Below are 19,868 nucleotides of genomic sequence, written 5' to 3'. Positions count from 1 at the left end.
CAGAGCCCCATTCCACACACACACATCTGCTAATCGCAGGCAAGTACAAAACATTGTTAGAAATCTTGTGGAACATCCATCTTCGAGGACATTAAAATCTCAACAGTGCAAGGGCCTGAGCAACCTAAACTAACTTCAAAACTTTAGTTAGAGGCAGTTTTGAAGGTGGCCTTGCTTTGAGCAGGGTGCTGCAGCTCAGACCTCAGGAGATCCCACCCTCACTATATGAATCTTTGATTAAGGGCTGGATGTTCTTTCCAACATCCTCACTAAGGATGTTGGAAAGAAAAAGCAAGCTACTATTCTGAGAATCTAATTATCCACTCACACCAAGTATCTTCCCATTCCTTACCTGCTGTGAAGCCACTGGCAGGGGTATGTTGAACAGCATTCAGTTCCAGAAGGAGTCTGTCCAGTTCTGAGAGGTTGCTGCCCAGAGAGGAGCTGGTCATTGTGGGAGATGGTTCCGCAGACTTCTGCTTGTTTGGGAAACTGAAGATAAAGGGGAAATGTGAAACTTCTGCATCAAGATACAGCAGAAGGATGGAGAGAAACTCATTAGGTTCCCAAAGTTTACACATGTGCTGTGGTCTTTTCAGGCTGATGCTTTTAGCTCTGGGGGTACAGAAGACACATGCTTTGTGACACGACTAAACACAGCCACTGCTATTCTTGTAAATTACAAAAATAGCATTGATGGCCAGGGCCTCTGATTTTAGGACTATGTGCTGCCCAGCCCTGCAGGAAAGAGTTAACTGTCTGTAGATCCAAAATGCACAGAATAGCAGCAGAACCATTAGCTCACGTACGGGAAAATGACTTGTTTCTGCTGACACCACACCAAGCAGCAACATCCTCCTCCCTGAGCGAGGGAATGCAGGGCTAGCACAGACTGGAGGCAGAGGCAAAGCACAAGCCTCAGGTTAGAAGCAGAAACTGAGAAGCAGTAGGATATGTTATAGCCTCTTCCAACACTCAAGGTCTCCCCAGGTCCTCACACCTTTAATTTGGGGAACTCTAATCAATTCATAAGAAAGTAACTTGGTATTATTTTCTACTGTGTTAAACATACATGCATGTATAAACCACTGGCTGTAATTACTGCTAGTCTTATATGGGTGATATCATTCACCACACAGAACTGTTCCGAAGCAAAACTTCACCTCAATGCAGTGATTTTTATAGTGGTTACACTGCAGTAACAGTCTTTCCATTGTCAATGGCAGGAACATTTCCTTCTCCTGCTTTTACAAATGAAGAAATAACTTTTAATGCTCTAGAGGTTCTTATTTTATCAAAAAGATATTTTCCAAATCCAAAATGGGAACTTCTGCCTTGTGCACAGGACCACATGATGCTCAAAAAGTTCGTATCTAGCAGGTTAAGGACTCTGACACCTGTAACACCAGTGACAATTATGAATTCCCTAAGGGCAGTCATCCTTATTTTCGGGTTGAAAAACAAGATCCACAACTGCAATCTGAGGAGAACATACTTCATGCCTAACCAACACACCAGCTACTACTCACACCAGAACCAAGCCATGGCAGAGCCTTATTCAAGAGGACTTAAGGCTCTAATTACCTTAATTTAATACTAATTGCATGCAGTCATCTGAAAAAATTGCAATTACTGTTTCCACTGGACCACCTCTGGCTAGGCTGCCCAGAGAGGAGCAGAGCTCTAACCAGAATTAGTTCTGGTTGGAAGGAACTTCCTGCTCAGCAGAAAGAGCTGGCATGGTTAGATTATGACTCCAAAGAAATATCAGTCTCCGAAGTGTAAAAAGGTGTCTAGGACAAATTTCCGACAGCCTCTGCATCACTCATCCCTATGTCAGCAGAAAGGTCTGTCCTACTGTGCAGGTTGCTCCTCCAACCTCTCAGAGTGAGAGCAGCTGCCTTTGCAAGTGTGAACTTGTTATCGATCAATCACCTACTGAGATGGAAGTTTCAAGAAGCTTAAATTTTCCTGAAAACTCAAGTCCCTACACAACACTCCAGGCCACAAGTACTGAGGTCCCAGAGAAAAATAACCCTAAGGCCATCCACCTCCTTAAGAACTTTTGTGCTCCTTAGCAGGGGGGTGGATTTGTCACTTGTGTCTGGATCATATCCTTCACAACACAATCCAGATCCTGCTGTGTCTGATGGATCCTTAACCTCCTGCAGCTGAGCAAGCCCACGGGTCAGGTCAAAGTTTGAAGTGAGTATGAAAGTTACAGTGGCATGTTACAAAAGAGGCAATCAAAGCAATGTAACACACACACAGTGCAGTGTTTGTATAAAAGGCAGCTTGACCCTCAGCAAGCTCAAGTTGTGAGTCAGGCTTATCTCTTCAAAGGGACAGGATACCTGTAGACGTGCTCCTCTTCACTGGCACGGGGAGTAGGAGAGTTGAGCCCGTCTCTAGGAACAGAGACACTGGAGCTTTTGGCACTAGAGCTGTATATAGGAGACTGGGACTGAGGCTGTGGAAACAAGATTTGCATTGGAAACAGAGAATACAAAACAAATATGTACACTGCTGCATTACAAACCCGTGCATTGACAAGGCAGAACAAAAAAAATTATCTGCTCTTCAGTCAAGCCAGTCTCGATCAGATGAGCTACCCCAGGAACAGTTTTGTCCTTACTTCAGACCTGCCTATGAGTCACAGCTTTGGGCTGGAAACCCCCAGTCTGCCTTCCACAGGCTCAAGACAGATGACTAACACTAATCTCATCACACCACCATTTTGTCAGCACAATGACGATGGCTTTCAAATTCTTTTCTGCCATTTGCTCCAACCAGTTAATTCTAATAAAAACTCCCAGCTCCCCCCCTTTCCCTGCTCCATAGCCAAATTCATCTTCACTGCTCCCTATTTCCTCCTCCTTACTTTGCTGAGAGCTCCTGCCCTTACAAACAAGCACACACCCACTCACCTGCTGGTGGCCGTATCTGGGTGTGCTGGGCTGCCACTGCTCTAAGGGGTCGATCACGGTGCCATTGAGGGCATCGTTGGAAGGCGGCGGGGGCACCGGCGGGGGCACAGCAATCTCCTGGTACGTGTGGTTTCCAGTTGGGTAGGAGTAAGGAGTTTCCTCCGTGAGAAATACTGGTCGCTTGGAGATATGTGAGGTGGTTGATTCCAGGTCTGCCAGTAAGGCGTCTGCAGGAAAGTAAAAAAAACCCAACAAAATGGTAAAAGCCTGGACTAGAGCTTTGCCTCTTTCTTCTCATTTAATGTATCTGTGTCAGAAGTTTTTTGGGAGGACTTTTCATCTTAGGTAATCTACCAAATGTCTTGAAAAACACTACTGCTGCTCAGGAATGAACTAGTTAATCAAACTTCTACTACAAAGAAAACACCAAGATGTAGCAAAGCAGCCAGAAAAGCTGTGTCAGTCTCAGATTTTTGCCTTAACTGGAAAAACACCCAACAACAGGAGCCCATAGTCTCACTGTACCCTGCAGAAATGCAACCTAGGCAAGCCTGTCCAGAGATCTACTCCAACAGGATATTGACACAGACTAATTACAGGCCCCACATCATCACAGAGCCATTTACTGTGGCCGCAGGCACTGCTTTCTGCAGGAAACAAGATCTCAGGAGGTGTTTTCTCCAGAGTCAAAGGTAGTGGAAGAAGCATGAAATGCAGTCCATCAGGGTAGCAGAAGGATGTATTTTAGTTCTCCTGACAAAAATCCTCTCAGTACATCATACAAACAGTTAACAAGTTTCCAGAGGCTGCCAGGTAAACGCCATTTCTTCTGGAAACAATTCTTAACTAGATGGGTGGAGACTGCTCACAAATTCCTCAAGAGAAGGAAAACCTCCACCAGGTAGAAACAGTCACTCATGCCAGGCAGAGGACTCACATCACACAGCACTACTCAAAAATCTCACAGTCCCACCAGAGATCAGGCATAACATGGCATTCCCAGCCTTCTGGATTTCTCTCTGCAAATGTATCCTCTGCCCATCCCCAACCCTGCACTCCTCTGGGGTGACTCAAAGGCAAATCCTGACCTGCTGGACCTTCCAGGCCGTATGCCCACCCTGCAGAGCCCATTGCAGTTCCTGTGGGGGAAACTCCAGTGAGCGCCTGCAGGTCTGTGCTGCGCTCACTTTCCAAAGAAAGCCTCCCTGGCCACATGCCCAGCTTTCCACTGGGGCAGCAGCACCAGTGCACACCTCTGCAAGGCTGTTAGAGAGGAGTCAGTTCACTGGAGACATCAGCACTCTCCATGTAACAGCACCAGGACACTTTGGAGATGTGGAATTCAGCCAGAAAACAGGAAGGCACTTCAGCAGAACTGGGAGGGGACACTCTGTGAACCCCCCTGGATCTCCCTTCCCCCTGCACAGACCCAGCTGTCCTCAGAGAGACTCAGCAGACCCCTTCTCCTGCACACAGCAGGTACTTGACACTCAGATTTGGGGCACAGGGGCTCAGCCCGAGTGTGGCCACCCTGCAGTGTCCTCCACCAGGTCACAAGGAGCTGGTGGCACCAGAATAGAACCGAGCAACTGCTCACACTAATGGCTGCCCACAGCTCCCCGGGCAGCACCTGCCAGCCCTGAGCCACTTCCTGAGCACAGCACTCCACAGCAGCCAATGCACTTAGCAAGCCTTCAGGAAAATGTAATGGAAGAGGACAGTATCATTGCATTACAAGATGAGGAAGGTGCTGCTTTTACATTCACTCTTTTCAAAAAACCAAAGCATCACAAAAGAAAATATAAGCAGTCCTGCACTCAGAGAGCAGAAAACAGCCATTAGCAAATTAAATGCTGTGTTAAATTATTTCTATAAACCTTTCATTTAGTTAAAAAGATGCTCTGAACCATTAAAGTTACAGGATCTATCTTCCTAAAGGGACCAAAATATCCCAGAAGCAGATTCTCTGAAGGGAGACAAGTATTCCGCAGCTGGGGAAAAATGAACTGAATTTTCTTTTCCAGCAAAAGAACAGCTGGTGGATTGCAGAGTGAAAGGCACATACCTCAAGGGAACTGCCGACGAACCGCAATTCCTACAGTCAGGCAGGTCCTATGACTGGAGGTTTCAGGCACACTACCTCCCAGAGAAGGGCTTGCCGAGAAGGAGTGGTTTTTGCTTCTCCCCTCCAATGACAAAGGCAATTCAAACTCCACCAGGAAGTGAAAATCCCGTGAGGGTGTTGGGCTCCTCCGGCCCTGCAGAGGGGACGCAAACCATTTTTCCACCCTCCACCTCCAGCCCTCAGCGCAGGACCGGCAGCCGTAACCATCTCGCCACAGACACTCCCCGGCTCGGCTCCTCTCAGCGCTGATGACCCACAGGACAGACACCCACTGCCTTTTGCTGATGGCACACAGTGAGCTCGGCTACACGCACCCGTTTACTTTCACAGGTCTGCGGAAGAAGGGAGCTCTGGAATTACCAGGGGCACTGAGCCCCACGGCTGTGAAGGAGTTAAGATTAATGATTAACCGCCCCCATGCCCTCCCCTTTCCTGACTTGAGCAAACAAGGCAAAGCCGAGGAACGGAAAGCGGAGGGAGGAGAAAAGGCCGGAGAGGAATTACTCGGTTACTCAAACTAAACTCCAACTTTACAACCGATATCGATACCGAAGCTGCTGCACGAAGGCACCACCCCAAGCCGGGGGGACACGAAAGGTGCTCACAGGCCGGTTTCCCGATGCAAAAGGACTTCTCCCAGTGCTTGCTCGCCCCCAAGTCTTGCAATGCCCTGTCCTCCCTCCACTGCGCCCCAGCGCCCCAAGCTCACAGCCGTGACAGAGGGAAGGTCTTCCCCATTCGCGTCCCTCCCCGTCGCTGTTCCTGGATTCAATCTCATCTGCAACCACAGCTCCCTGAAACTCTGCTGAAATGGGAAATTGCGCCCGTTTAAAGGGCCCAGCAGCAGCAGCAGAACCTCCCCGGCGAGGGCAGGGTGAGAGGGGCAGTGGCACCGTCCCACCCTACGGACATCACCCTGCCAGAGGGAAGCGACTCCCCAGCCCACTGGCACGGGCTGCAGGTCGCTCCCCTGGAGGTCAGCCCAAGGAGTTCCAGAGCGTGACTTGAGGCTATTATTCAAAACCCAACCAAAAAATTAACCAAAGGGATTATAATTTTGTTTTCCATTAAGCACCTCATCCCAAGAGGTCCCAAAGCACCGTGCTTTCATTTAGGATTTGTACAACTACCAGAAGACGATAAGAGATGAGGGGAAAGAATGGAGATTTATTTATAGAAAAAGATGCATCACTCTCTCTTTTGCAAAAGGGACCAGCATCTGCAACCTGATGAACTGTGACAGGGATGCTGTGCCTTGTGCTGCCCCTCTTGTCACAGCACTGAGTTCACAAGTGACTGCTCCTTAAATGGAATATTAAATGCTTAAATAGAAATATTAAAGTCTCGATCGATTTACTGGGTAATGAAGTGTTCTTGCCCAAGGTGACTCCGGAGGGACAGTGCTGCAGGACCTGTGAATCAGCCGGTTGGCCCCCACAGTCTGTAGGAAGCAGCTGACTGGGACAGCGCAAGGCAGTGACTCGGACCAGTGCCCACCGGCACCATCCATCAGAGGGCACCACCAACACCCTCACAGAGACAGCGACGAAACGCACGGCAGTGCCCAGCCTGGCAGTGCCTTCACCTCACCTTTCAGCCCCGCCAGAGCCGGGAGCCTGTCCCTGTTTCAGGCACACACAGACTCCCGGCGGTGCCACGTGTGCCGCACCTCCCCACAGAGACGCGCATCTCCAGAGCAGCTACCGCCCAGTGCTCCGGAAACAACCACACGCACTGACCTCACCACAGCCTCACCGCTGCTCCAAATACTCTCTGGAACACCACAGACACAGCTCTAGGAGGCAGAACCTCCCAAGGATGAAGACCATACATTTAGTTATCTCAAGAGAACACATTTAACCATTTTGTAGTAGTAAAGTAAACCAGAAATAAAACGGACCTTCAAACCATTGCTCCTCCCCAGGATCACCCCTCTCTCCACTCTCATGACTACAGACGAAATGTCAACTCAGAGACATGTGCACGGAGCAGAATCATTCCAGTTTCCAAAAACTCCATAGGGGTCAGCTATCTATGGGCTGTGCATACAGGAATCTGTATTTTCCACTCCATTCACAGAGTGCTTCTCAGGAGAGTGCAAAAGGGACACCTGCTGGAACACCACCAACCTGGACACTCCTGCTTATCATGGCTACTCTGGAGAAGTTACACAGCCAAGAAAACCCTAACTCCCTGTGCACAGCAGCACAGAGCACCTCAGCATGAGCACAGCTGGTCCTCCACAGGCTCAGGTAACCTGGCCAACCACCAGGTAAAGCTGTGTAAAAACATGAAACAGAAGACAGAGACTTCCTCCCCTCCACTGGACAACCCAAAAATTACACAATCAATTGAAATCACATTTAGCCCTGAGCGCTACTCAAACCACATCCTCCCTACTATGGGAGGACTGCTGTTTGAATTCAGGTGGGTTTTCTACAAAGATTTTCCTGTGGAGGAGGGACAGTTAAAGAATGATGCCACAGTGGACACTTTTACCACTAAAAAGCACTATAAGACACCTGGAGGTCCAGGGACATTAGTTTGGTCCTCACTCCCTTTCCTCACTTTTGCCAAGATCATTATTAAGAGGTCCCTGGTATTCTGGTCTACAAATCCCCCACACCTCTCTGCACATCAGTTAGTTATGTACAAGCCGCCCTTTAATACCAACTGCTTTGCTTCAAGGCAGTTCCCAGCAAAAGCAAAGCTCTGCTGGTCATTTCAACAGCTCAGGACAAGAACTCTCACGCTGATGTCCAGTGCATTGAACCACTCACAAAACATCCCTTCTACCACCAAAGCAGCAAGGTAGAAGAGAAGGACAAATCCTTAGGCTGAGCCCCATTTACCAGGTCAAGCTGCACTGAAAAGATCAAGTTCTACAGTGCACATTCCTGTGCTATCTCCTGAGCCCACAGCTCCGTGGGCCCAGAAGAGCTCAGGCATTCCAGGGGCTCCAGGGCAGGCTCCTTCGGCATCGCTGCATGTCAGCACTCGCTGGCCTGCAGATGCAGCATCCTGCAGCACACCAGCCTCTGAGCAGCCAGGGGCACATTCTTCAGCTTCCCACAGCCCAGGTCTGTCTGACACAGAGCAGTAACACCAGCCCAGGGAGCACAGCACTGCTCTACAGTCTGCAACAGCAATGGGTCACACCGGGGCCCCTTTGTACTGACGCACACATCAACACCCCTTTCTAGGAATTTGAGCTGGACTCAGCCCCTTTAAATAGGTAAACTGAAGTTACTAAAAAGATAAATATATATTTTTATATATTTAGATGTATCTTCACATGCATATCAAAGCATTCTTTGTGCACTTCCCCTTTCCTGTGCATCTCGAAAATGCTCTTGGATTAAGGTGACACAGTGAAGCAGAACACATCATGGACTAATTCTGAAAAAACCTACACGACAAGGCATTGACAAATTCACATTTGCCAACTGACATTAAGCAGCTTTTCAATGCTAATTCTTCCTCAAGCAGTAAATTATTTCCTACTATTCATAAGCAGTTTATAATTTATTTTTTTCTTTTTTTTTTTAAGTGAGGCAATTTAGAGAAATCTAAATTTGCTTTCCTCTGAAGAAAGGATTTCCATATGCAGTTCATCTCTCTCAACAACTGAGGATTATTAAACCATGCTGACACAGCAAATCACAGCATTATCAAGACAGTGAGTAGATCAAAAGGATGGTGGTCAATTTTCTTCCACATCTCATCTACTGCTGGGGAGGAAATGGAAGCATAACTGAAGCAAGACACTTCAAATGCCTCAGATATCAGCCTTTCATTTTCAACAGCTGAAAGCCACATCTGCACATATATCAAACCACACACTGCCTGTAGCTCTGCTTCTTGCATGAGACATCTGGAAAGTGAGTAGCACTGGAGACAGGATTCCTCACCCAGCCAGCACACAGCAAATGCTTTCAGCCACAGAGTCCCGTCTCCCCCAGCATCTCTGGTGCCACATGTCCCTGACAGCCCAGACACAGCACACGGGGAAAATCAGGATGAGATGTCTGAGCACCAACTACAGAAATTCCTCTGCTGCAGCTGCACACAACAGGTTTCTGCACCTCCCCTATTTTACCCCCTGCCTCTATTTACCCAAATAAGTAGAAGTGATGCAAGTTTTCCTGGTTTAGGCAGCAGAAGATTCCTGGAGGACTGGCAAATAGAAATAAAAATGAAGATGCCCCTAAGGGGAGCTCTCAATGAGATGAGAGATGGACTTTATATGCTAATCATGTCTCACTTGGCATCAGACAAACTGCAGACCTCTCACTGGCAGAATCACACACCATCCTCCAGCCCTTTTTTCTTAATACCTGCAAGATGAATTCAAATCCTTGATTTTTGCTGTCCCCTGAGAGAGTGAGGGGAAGGGAATTGCATCTCCAGAACTGCAGTTTGAGCTTGCAGTCTCATCTGAGACACCTCTTTGAAAAACCCCTGAATGCAAACCTTAAAAATCTCATTAGGTTCAAATAAGTCTTCTCCCCACCACCTCCAGGAGTAAGTGCAGCTCCAGCTCACATAGAGGGAGACAGCTCAAGGCAGCAACACAATCCCTGGCATGACAGTTTTATGTTATGAGTAACTGCAGAGGAATGGGGAGCCTGGGTATATTTATCCTATTAAATAGCCTTTCAAAGGAAATATTTGTAGTGCTCTACAAGATCTGCATCAAGAAGACTTGTTGGAGCCTTGCTAGGACTTCTCACTGCCCTGGAGTTTGACTGCAGAAGGTGTGGGAAGCCCCAAACACTGATGACAGGAATTTCCATCTTGATTTTTCGCAGGGAAATGGAAGAGCCTTATCAGAAATAGGAAAATCATGAACAGGTAAAGGCAGACATTGACTTCCACGTAAAAGACATTTATTAACAAGCTCCAATCAATGCTTTTAAATGTAAAAATATCAGAAACTACAAAAGCAATAAAATACAAAGACAACATTCAAAATGTGACCTTAAAAACCCAAAGTGCAACTATATGCTCTTAAAATCCTCAAATTCTCCAGCTCACATACATAGAAAGCATGTAAAATAGTTTGGCTTACTGTCTAAGACATTTTGAGATGACATCTAAAAGTTTTCCAAAATTTAATCAATATGTCAAGAAGGTAGTTGGAACACAGGACACATAAAAGTGCTCAGCTTTCTTGTGAAGCGGGGGCAGATTGTTATTTAAGATACACAAAAATTCAAGCCACAAAAGGTTAAGTCATTTTCCAGACCTAACAACTGCTGGAGTATCAGCCACTGGGATTTTTACTTCACATTGCCCAGACCTGCCTAGGGAAAGTTCAGATTGCGTGGTCAGTAAAATCACTCAGCTCTCTCTTTAAAGTACTAATGTTTAAAGCCTCTTGCTCTCTCACTATCAAGCAAGTCATATCTTGTGACACTGCTTAACAAAACAAATGTCCAAACTAATATCAATATGTGGCATGGTAAATTATGGTAAAGACAACAGACATTAAAATTTTGAAGCTTCTCCCTGCTTTCAGACCAAAATTGCCCCTTAAAATTAGCAAAACTTTCATTTGTAGCACTGATTCCCAAACTTGTGTGGGTGCTCCCAAAAAGCAAAGGCAACCTCCCAGCTGCAGTTATGCCTGGCTAGCCCAGGCTGCAGAGACAAACTGAGCAAGGATTCATCCTGTGACAGCCAGAACTGCTGCTGGAATCAGGTGATGGCAGCCACCCTGAATCCTTTCTGTGCCAGAAGTGGAGTACTGACAGCCAAACCAGTGAGCCCTGCCCAGTACAGCAGCACATGCACCCAGCTCTGACCACTATCAGCAAATGTCTAAACAAAGACAAGACACTGCAGTGTGAGATGTGGTCTGCATGAACAGCTGCAGCAATGACTGTGGCTTCCTTTCCCAACCACTGAGACCCAAGCTGGAGAGTTTATTCCAGAGCTTGTGGCCAACTAGCTGGTCACAACTAACATGCACTACTACCACCCTAAGCCTGGGGTTGTAAAAGGGTGTGCAAATACAGCCTGTGTGGTGCAATTTCAGGAACTGCTTATCAGTAACCACTCATTGCATTTTTGGGGATGAACTGCAAACCCTGGAGTGCTCTGGCTGTAGAACTGACACCATCACACACTGCCAGTGTAAGGGAAAGGCCAGGGATCCTCCCTTCCCCAGCATGCAAACCCAGGCTGTTCCTGGAACTTGCCCTGTGGATCACCAGACATTTTCTAAACTAATTCAGCTTACTAATCCAATAAAAGTCTGCTGATGTGTTGGTTTCAGTTTTTTTAGATAAACTCGTTAGGTTTCTTGGAAGCACAGTTCCAATCACTCTATGACTTAAGTAGCTTTTAAAAAATATATTCAAATGACCAATGGCAGAATTGAGGTCTTCAAGTAAATGAATAAAATTTCTGCTTTAAATGGAAATGTTCTACTTTCACCTTCAAAACTTAGGCCAGAACACAAATCATAAATCCAGCCCATCTTGCCATCAGCTGAAAGAAATCACCTACCCTCCTTTTAGATTCCCGTAACTCATCTGCAGTTCAGATGCAAACCAGAAGAAAAGGCAGCCTGAAAAGATGCAGCCAGACAGCTCCAACTGAAACACTCCTTATTCTGGAGACATCTCCCACCATTACCTGCTGCTTTCACCCAAGCCTACACTGACATTTTATTTTGGCTTTTCAGCCCCAGGATTGTGACATGGCTCAGTCCCCAGGGCTACACATGCTGTGCACCCACTGATGCCTCATTTGTGCTGCTGAGCTGAAGAGTGAGCTTTTGACAGACTCCTGACCATGAAAGTGAAGATAAGCCAATTCTGTATGCTACAAAATCCCAACAGAAGCCATCATGTGTGCTCACACCTTCCATTAGATCCCTCAGGCTGGCAGGAGGGCTATTTGTGTGTGGGTCTACTGAAAAACCATTAACATCACCACCATTAACATCATCACCTTCCTGCCCACACACCACGTTCTTGCAAACGAACGCATTTCTGTGACACCCAGACCTGCAGTGGTCTGTCTGTCTGTCTGTCTGTCTGCAGGGTGAGGGTGCTGGAGCACTGGGCAGCATCACATGGAGTCAGCAGGTTCCTATGTAGCCCAGCAGCTGCAGGGCTCTCAAGGGCACAAGGACACTGTAGGAGAACCAGCTGACCAGTTTCCAGCTTGACACCAGCAGTCCCTGGGAGTCACAGCACCTCAGATTCACCTCTTGACATCTTGGATGCAACAGGCTGGGAAATCCTTTGGCTGCTGGCTCTGTTCACATCACCAAGCTGGCAGGGAGGTAACCTAATCTTAACTAGTTCCACAGGGCATGGGATCACCAACTCAGCATGCTGGCTGAGAGACACCACAAGTGCTTAAAGATTGAGTCAGCACAGTTTCCTGGATGAAACAATACAAATCCACAGCACTCCCTGGCCTACAGTCCAAGCTGTGTGAAGGAACCACAAATGATTTTCCCAGAGGATCAGAATTTTTCCACTTGGCTCTCTGAATACTAAACTAGACTCCAGCTTAAACTAAGTGAGAGAAATGAACCACCACTTACAAAAGAGATACACATAGTTATTCTGCCTTTCTCCAGCTTCCTGATCAAAACTTCCATCCCCTTCCCACTGTCTCAGAACAGTTCATTAGATGGCTGAGATAATGGAAGTCCCACAAGGTACACAACTGCTTTTATGGTCAGAGATAAATATTCCTCAGTATGTCACAAGTGTGTTAAACATCCTCACACTGAAAGTGATTTGTACTTCAAGTCCCTTCTCCTATCAGAAGGGAAAATGCTCCAGAGAAACAAAATATGGTTTGAATATGGCTTTTTTTCAGTTTTTGGACAAAAAGCTGCTAAATCCAAGTGTAGCCTTTTGAAGTTCTTCACATTAACCTCAGCTGTCCACTCCACTGCCTTGCCTATCACATTCAAAAGATGGCAACAGAAAAACCAGGAAGAACAAACTCTCAGCGGTACTGAAGATCTAAGGACAGCAGAGAGGACAGCTACTTTCAGAAGCTGCTCCCTCCCAAGGTGTGTCCTCCCATTTATTTCTCATTTCCAGAAGTGCTAGATCAGGGGGTGGGAAGGGAGGGAAGGGTTATTTCCTGCCACATATAGCATTGTTTTTATAGCATGGTTTTCTCCACACCTGAAGTGAAAAGAGACATATTTACTTCCCTGTGTTTATAGTGGTGAGCAGCAAACAGCTCATGCCAAGAAAAAACGCCTTATGCTAAGACTGGCTGCTGAAAACCAAATGCATGTTCTACGTTCCTTACCAAACAAACAAATATTTTCAGTTTCACAGCTACAAAAGGCTCCTGAGAATGCCAGATCCAGCTACAGAAGCCCTGAATGCCTCTGGAGATTCATGGTTGTGTGAAGCTAAAATAGAAAATAATCCTTTGTGTGGTTCCTTTCTACCTAGATTCACTGGGCTGTCAGAGTCCTGAATAACAGGAAACCATTTCCAGAGCTGCATAAGCACAAAAAAATTCTTCCACTACTCCATGAACAATCTTCAGGAGAATGAGGAAAAGTTTGTCAGGGGTTTGTACACAACAGCTGTGGCACATCCTGTGACACAGCATGTGCAAAAGCTGATCTGACCTCAACGTTTGCACAATACTGAGAGCAAAGCTGGGCTCTGCTTCACTGGACAGAGAAGTTGGAGATTGCACAAGAGGAGGATCATAAGGTGACATGTAAAATGTAACCAGCCTCCCCCAGTACTCCAGCTCCTGACCTCCAGGGATTCAGACTGCTATGATTTCAGTACCACTGTCCTCAGAGTATGTTCCCACCCACAAGTTACAGCACTTATCATATGGAAGCTTTTCAGTCACAGCTGTCACAGTTCCACACCCTAAACCTAAATCTCCACATATTCCATTTTGTATTGATAGAACTGGCTGTGGCCTGCAGCAACTGCAGGCACCGAAGTCTGCAGACACTGCACCTGAATCCCAACAAGGCTCACAAATCAGAATCCTCACCCTAACATTCACACTTCCTTGACAGCACAAAAGAAATGTACCTTTCAGAAATGGAGAATTGAGATTCAGCCCTGAACAGCCCAACATAAGACAGCAAGTCCATATTATATCAGAACAGAAAGCAAATCTGTGTCTCAGGCCTGTACTAAAAATATTTAAGTTGGAATTTCTCGGCCTGAATCTGCAGTCTGCTATGAGCTCCACCTGCCACCAAGTCTTTTGTCAGAATACTCTCCTTTTGGAAGCAAACTGACTGGTGTTCAACAGGCAGTTACACCTAGCCCTGCATAAGATCACAAGGAACAACTATCTTCACAAACTAGGGAGTCTCCATTTCTCTCCCTGTGTGTCAGCTGAGAAATTGGAAACAGCTTTGGACTCCAAGGAGGGTAAGTACAGCCTCTCACAGTCTTCTCCTGGAGTGGCTCTTCTTATGCAAGATCTATTTCTGATCTGCCTGACAGCAAACACATCCTCAGGCATTTCCAGGAAGTCCCAGACAAAGGCAGTAGCAAATGGCCAATGCTGACCCAACTGTCTCTGGGAGGGAGGTGAGCTGGCTCAGACTAAAGCCAGGGACATTGCTCTGTACAAACAGGAATGAAACGGCATCCTGGCCAGTTTGGTGGGAGGAACAGACTGGAGGGAGTGTAAACATTTTACACAAACAACTAAGCAGTTAACACCTCACTACTGACCTGGGCTGGATTTTAGCCAACATTCTAGATGTGAAAAAACCTTAATAAACCCAAAAGCACTAGTAACCAATATACTGTCTTTTTTAGTCCTTTATTTATCCTTACACATGCAAAATATTAAGTTAACCCTTCCCGTGCACGTCACAAGAATTTTCATTTGCTGATGGCTTCCCTCAAAGCTTCTAGAAGTCCAATAGGATCTGCCCTCCTCTGCCAAAACAAAACAAAACAAAAATATTCAAGAACACCAAACAAGCAGCCACTGAACTGATCCCTCAGTAGGAAAATTTCCAGGGCCAAGGCCTCTGGACAAAATACCAACTGCCTTGTATTCCTACAGGAAGAGGGGCTCAGCCAAGCCAGCTATCTGAGGAACCAGACCCTTCCTGCTACACCAGCGTGCAGCTACTCCACAAGCACTAGGTCAAAACACAGCACTGCCTTTCTACAAACATCTGACAAATCTGGTCCAAAGGAGATCTCCACTAGACAGAAGAGTCCAAGGATGGGAATAGAACCAGCAGGAAACAAGACACTGGATTTTAAACCACAGTTCTGGTAACAAAAGCCCAAGGCTTGAATGCAGAGTGTGCAGCACCCAGCTACAACAAGCCCACGGCAGAGAGGGTAGACAAGGGCATTTTTAAGCCCTGCATTGATAATTGGTTGAAATTTGTACAACTGAAAGTTGTCATAAAAAGCACTGAGGTTACAACACATGCTGATCCGGGACTGGATCACTCTTCCAAGCAACTTCTAAGCAGTAGCTTAGTGTGAAATCAACAGTGGCAAATCACAACATCGTGAACACACAGCAGTGGTCTCCAAATCTCTGGGCAGCAGCAATCCTGGTGTGCTTGTGCTCCTGAGCCCTCAGGTGGAAATGAGAAGGGCGTGGATTTGACCTCTCAAGGGGACCCCTCACAACAGCTGTGAAGCACTTGTCAGCTTGGAGATCATAATTTGGAAAGTGCTGATTCTAACTCATCTAGGGAAGGAAAACATGTTACATCAGGGTTTACAGGAGCACAGGAGCTCCACTGGACAGGGAGCACTCTGGAGTGAAGGATACAGTTTCATAAGATGCAGAAATGCAAATTAACAGCTCACCACTGCCAAAAATGGAGAGGTTTTAGTCCCTCTTCCAGACATGTGCTGCTGCCACTTACTTGTGCAGGCTCTGGCTCTCACAAGACCCCTCTGTGAACCAGTCCAACAGGATATACACCCAGTGGAAAAAAGCTGACTGTCTTCTTTTGGGTCAGGGAAGAGATGAGCACAGCAGTCAGCAGGAAGGGCTATGTCAAACAGTCAGACAACACAGAAGGAGAAAGGATAAAAGTAAAGCCATCTCCCCCTTCAGCAGCAGCAGGCACACCACCTCAGACACCCCAGCAGCACACAGGTAACCACACAGCCAGAAACAATACTGCTAAGGACCCCTGTGATCCTCTCCGTCTGCTTATGTAAAAATGGGTTTGGACACAGTCACAGACAAAATACTGACAGAGCTGGCACATTCCAAGTTAATTATCTGCCTTTTTAAAAGTAACAGAAACAGGAAAGCATGTGGACCCTATTACCAATAAAGGGAAGAGTAGGATTTGCATGGTTATGCAACAATGGACATGAAACTTGAGGGGAAAAAAACAGCATCTTTTAAGCTGTGGAAATCCTATCCAAGCAGCATAAACAGATCTGAATATAGACCCATCTAGGCAAAGTGCCAGTTACAAAATTTGAGACACACATAAAGATGATGAAATAACGGACTGAAATACTAGTGTAAATTCTGAATTCATTAAAAGAATTCTGAATTCATTAAAAGCATTAGAAGAACCAATTCTGCCATTAAGATGTAGAGTGCCCTGGCTACCAGCAGAAGGAAGACTTCAGTAATAAAGAATGGGGACACTAACGAGACTCTGTAATCATACCCATATTTAGTACAGTCTTATTGAGGCATTCCCATTTTGAAGGCTCTTAAATGGGGTATCAGAATGCAGACTTGACAGATTTTGGACCTTGAAACACATACTTTTCAGTAGCTTCAGCAGCTTCCCATTCAGTAAGTAACAAGCATAGCTCCTAAAAGCATCAATGCAAAGAATATTCAACAAATGCAAATCTACCCTTAAAAAAACAAAGTATCTCAAGATTTAAAAGCCTGTGTCAATAAGGAGATACAGAGTCCCAGCAAATCTCACCCAGATAAAAAGTTAGTATATTGAGATATAAATAAAGACTTGTTGGCTTGACCTGCCAACCACTCTGAAGTGGGTTGTTTCCCTTTTTTTAAAATGGGAACTTGTTCAAATGTGGTTTGACTGGCTTGTTAAAAATCTAATTATGAAGGAAGTACTTTCAAAATGGTGGATGTTTCCTTTAAGAAGTTTTCATTTCTGCAAAGGTTCTCTGCAACAGGGTGGGAGCAGACTTGGAAACAACACCAAAATCTTTGTAAGCCAAAAAATGTAAGTCATCATCAAAAACTGACTTTACACAAAGCACTGCCAAAAGCACAATGTAAACTCACAGAACAGGGCAGGGGGAAATGACAACAAAATATTTCACATTTTTCAGTCGTGTGGATCATGGTACTACTTATAACTATAATAGGTAGAAAGTTTGAAAATGAAGCTCTCAGTCTGATGAGCACTGCACTGTAACTTAAAAATAACCCAAGCTATTGCAGATAGCGGGCAAGCAACAGCTCTGAAAGACAACAGAGTACAAGGGGCCAAGAAGCACATGGTTAAAAATCTGGTTAAAGCAGCTTCTTTCCACTTTATAAACAGCTTCTGGGAATGAAAGGAGGACAGTGTTTCAGAAATTAGCGTGGGAACTGGTCCCCCAGTCCACTCTGGGAGATGTGGGTGGCAATTCAGTGGAGACTGCTGATGGCTCTGTAGCTGCAGAGCCCTGACTTAGGGGTGGTTTTTGGTTTTTTTTAGCATTGGCAGAATAATATGGCTCAAGAGTTTCACAATGTCATGACAGTGGCCCACTGCAAGAAAGAAAATTGTTAAATCTAGCTAGAAAAGTAACATTTTTAGAACTGGATTATACTGGAGCCAGTGGATGGAGAAGAGCTAGAGAATGTTTAAGGTTTTCTAATCTCTTCCCACATGAGAAGGTAGATGACCCATCATTGTACCTGTCATCTGGTATCACAACACAGCACCAGTCACAAGTCTCTTGCTTGTTTTAGCAGCAGCAAGAGAAATAGTGAGGATATTTTACCAAGAGCAGTATTAGTAAAGCAATTAAATGCATGACAGCTTCTTCATCTCAGTGCCATGAACACAAGTTGTTGTTGTTATTTGATAAAGAAAAATTTTATTCCATCAACCAAAGGCTGTTACAAGAGAACCCTTGACTGCAGAAAAGAACAACTGAGAAAAAAATTACCAAGACTAAAAAGAAAGTAGATTTTTGAGAGGTAGAGATGAGTAAGAGAGCCCGATCTCCAGCACTGACCAAAAATGGAAATGGCAGCAATACTGAAATAGAAGCAGCATGAGAATAAACTTCCCTTTCAGAGGTACATGAAATAAATCCTTCTTCAAATTGCTTTCTAAAAAAGGGTTTTCAGCATGATCTCTGACTGTCCCTCCACCAATCCTATGATAAAAGTCACCAAACCTCTGAGATAACTGGAGAGGCTGTTTTGCACAAGTCTAGAGAAGTCAAGATTCCCAGTGCCTACATATTTGCTTCACTGAAAATTAAGTTGACTTCTTTGTCTCAGCTCATCATGTTCTTCCCTGCTACGTCCTGAACTAGGGCACAGAGGAAGAGATGAATTTTCTTACCAAGTACCTGGATGCACACATATTTTATATGGATGTGTACTTACATCCCATTACTGTTGGGTACTTTAAAATTAACCTGCTCCTCCTCAAACCACACTGGCATCCCCAGCCCTCAGAGAAACCCAGGGACCAGGCACTGCCACTTACACTCCCAACGTACAAAGACAACGTCCTACACATGCACAGCACTGCAACTGCCCCCTCAGCAAGAACAATATTGCCCTTCTATCTTTGTGACAAATCCAAGCCTAGAGTGTTTAAAGCAGCTGGAAAATAGAGCAACTCCAACTCCTTTCCCCCCTCCAAGATAGAAAACAAAAAAAAAAAAAAAGAAAGAAAGAAAGCTGTTTCTGCCAAGCAAGTACTGAATATACTGCATTCCATTTCATTAAAACAATTATTCAAAAGCCAGCCAAGAATTACATAAAGCTTCCTCCCTGCACCACCCCCAGCCCCTTCCTTGAACCCCTCCTCCCCAGCAAAAAGCCTCCCAACCCTGCAAAGACCACAGAGACACTGCTCAAACGGCTCACAGCCCACTGGCTCTCCTACCTCACACATAGCATTTTCCAGACCCAAGCAACACAGTCAGGGGGCTCCAGCAGATCCAGCCAGCCCAGAAGCTCTCAGAGTTTCACATCACCACAGTGATCTGTTTCAAGCAGATTTCTCCCTCGCATTTGATGGGAAAGTAGCATCCAACAAATGAAGCCCTTAACCAACCCTGCTAGAAAAATGAATGATAACCTAACAGATTTTCTCTCAAACTTACACCAAGGCTTTTAAGCATGACCCCAAGACAGAAGGTGCTGGAGGCACTGGATTTAAACAGTTAAGAAGTACAGGAGCAGCATGCCAGAGCAGCTGTGAGGCACTGCCCAAGCAAACTGCTCAGGACAGCCAAGCAGCAAATCTCAGATTAAGCACAAGCAGGATAGATTGAAAACTACAAGCTTAGGGTTATAAGAACCTGACTGACAAATTCATCTTAAACTCCACACAGCCACTCCACAGCTCTCAGCCTGACTGACAGTGCTGAGCTCCTCATCTTTCACAGAAATAAAAGGCAGCTTCTTCAGGCCAATGCAGCTCACCCACTCACAACACTGAGCTGGCCACTGATAAGAGATTTCATGACGTGGATAAAATGGCATTTCTTTCCCTCCCCCAGCGCTCCAGCTCTCTGCAGGGATCCTGTCTAACTGCTGGAGCTGCTCACAGCCAGACAGAATAGTTCCAGCTGTGTGTCACACTGCCTGACCAGGCCTACACAACCCAAAAAATGTCTCCCATA

The 19,868-nt window shown here is 45.8% G+C and overlaps 1 protein-coding gene across 1 annotated transcript in view; it reads right to left on the bottom strand.

Moving 5' to 3' along the window:
- PXN (paxillin) overlaps nucleotides 1-19,868 on the bottom strand; it is a 45,067-nt gene that overhangs the window by 17,866 nt on the left and 7,333 nt on the right. The window contains exons 2-4 of the mRNA XM_030231928.2: nucleotides 2,928-3,154; nucleotides 2,355-2,470; nucleotides 353-492 (exon numbers count right to left, since the gene is read on the bottom strand). Of these exons, the coding sequence (XP_030087788.1) occupies nucleotides 353-492; nucleotides 2,355-2,470; nucleotides 2,928-3,154 (483 nt within the window). The remainder of the gene's footprint in view (nucleotides 1-352; nucleotides 493-2,354; nucleotides 2,471-2,927; nucleotides 3,155-19,868) is intronic.

Source organism: Serinus canaria, chromosome 15 (assembly GCF_022539315.1).
Source record: "Serinus canaria isolate serCan28SL12 chromosome 15, serCan2020, whole genome shotgun sequence".
In the NCBI taxonomy this organism is placed as follows: Eukaryota; Metazoa; Chordata; class Aves; order Passeriformes; family Fringillidae; genus Serinus; species Serinus canaria.
This window is presented reverse-complemented; position numbering and strand designations above follow the sequence as displayed.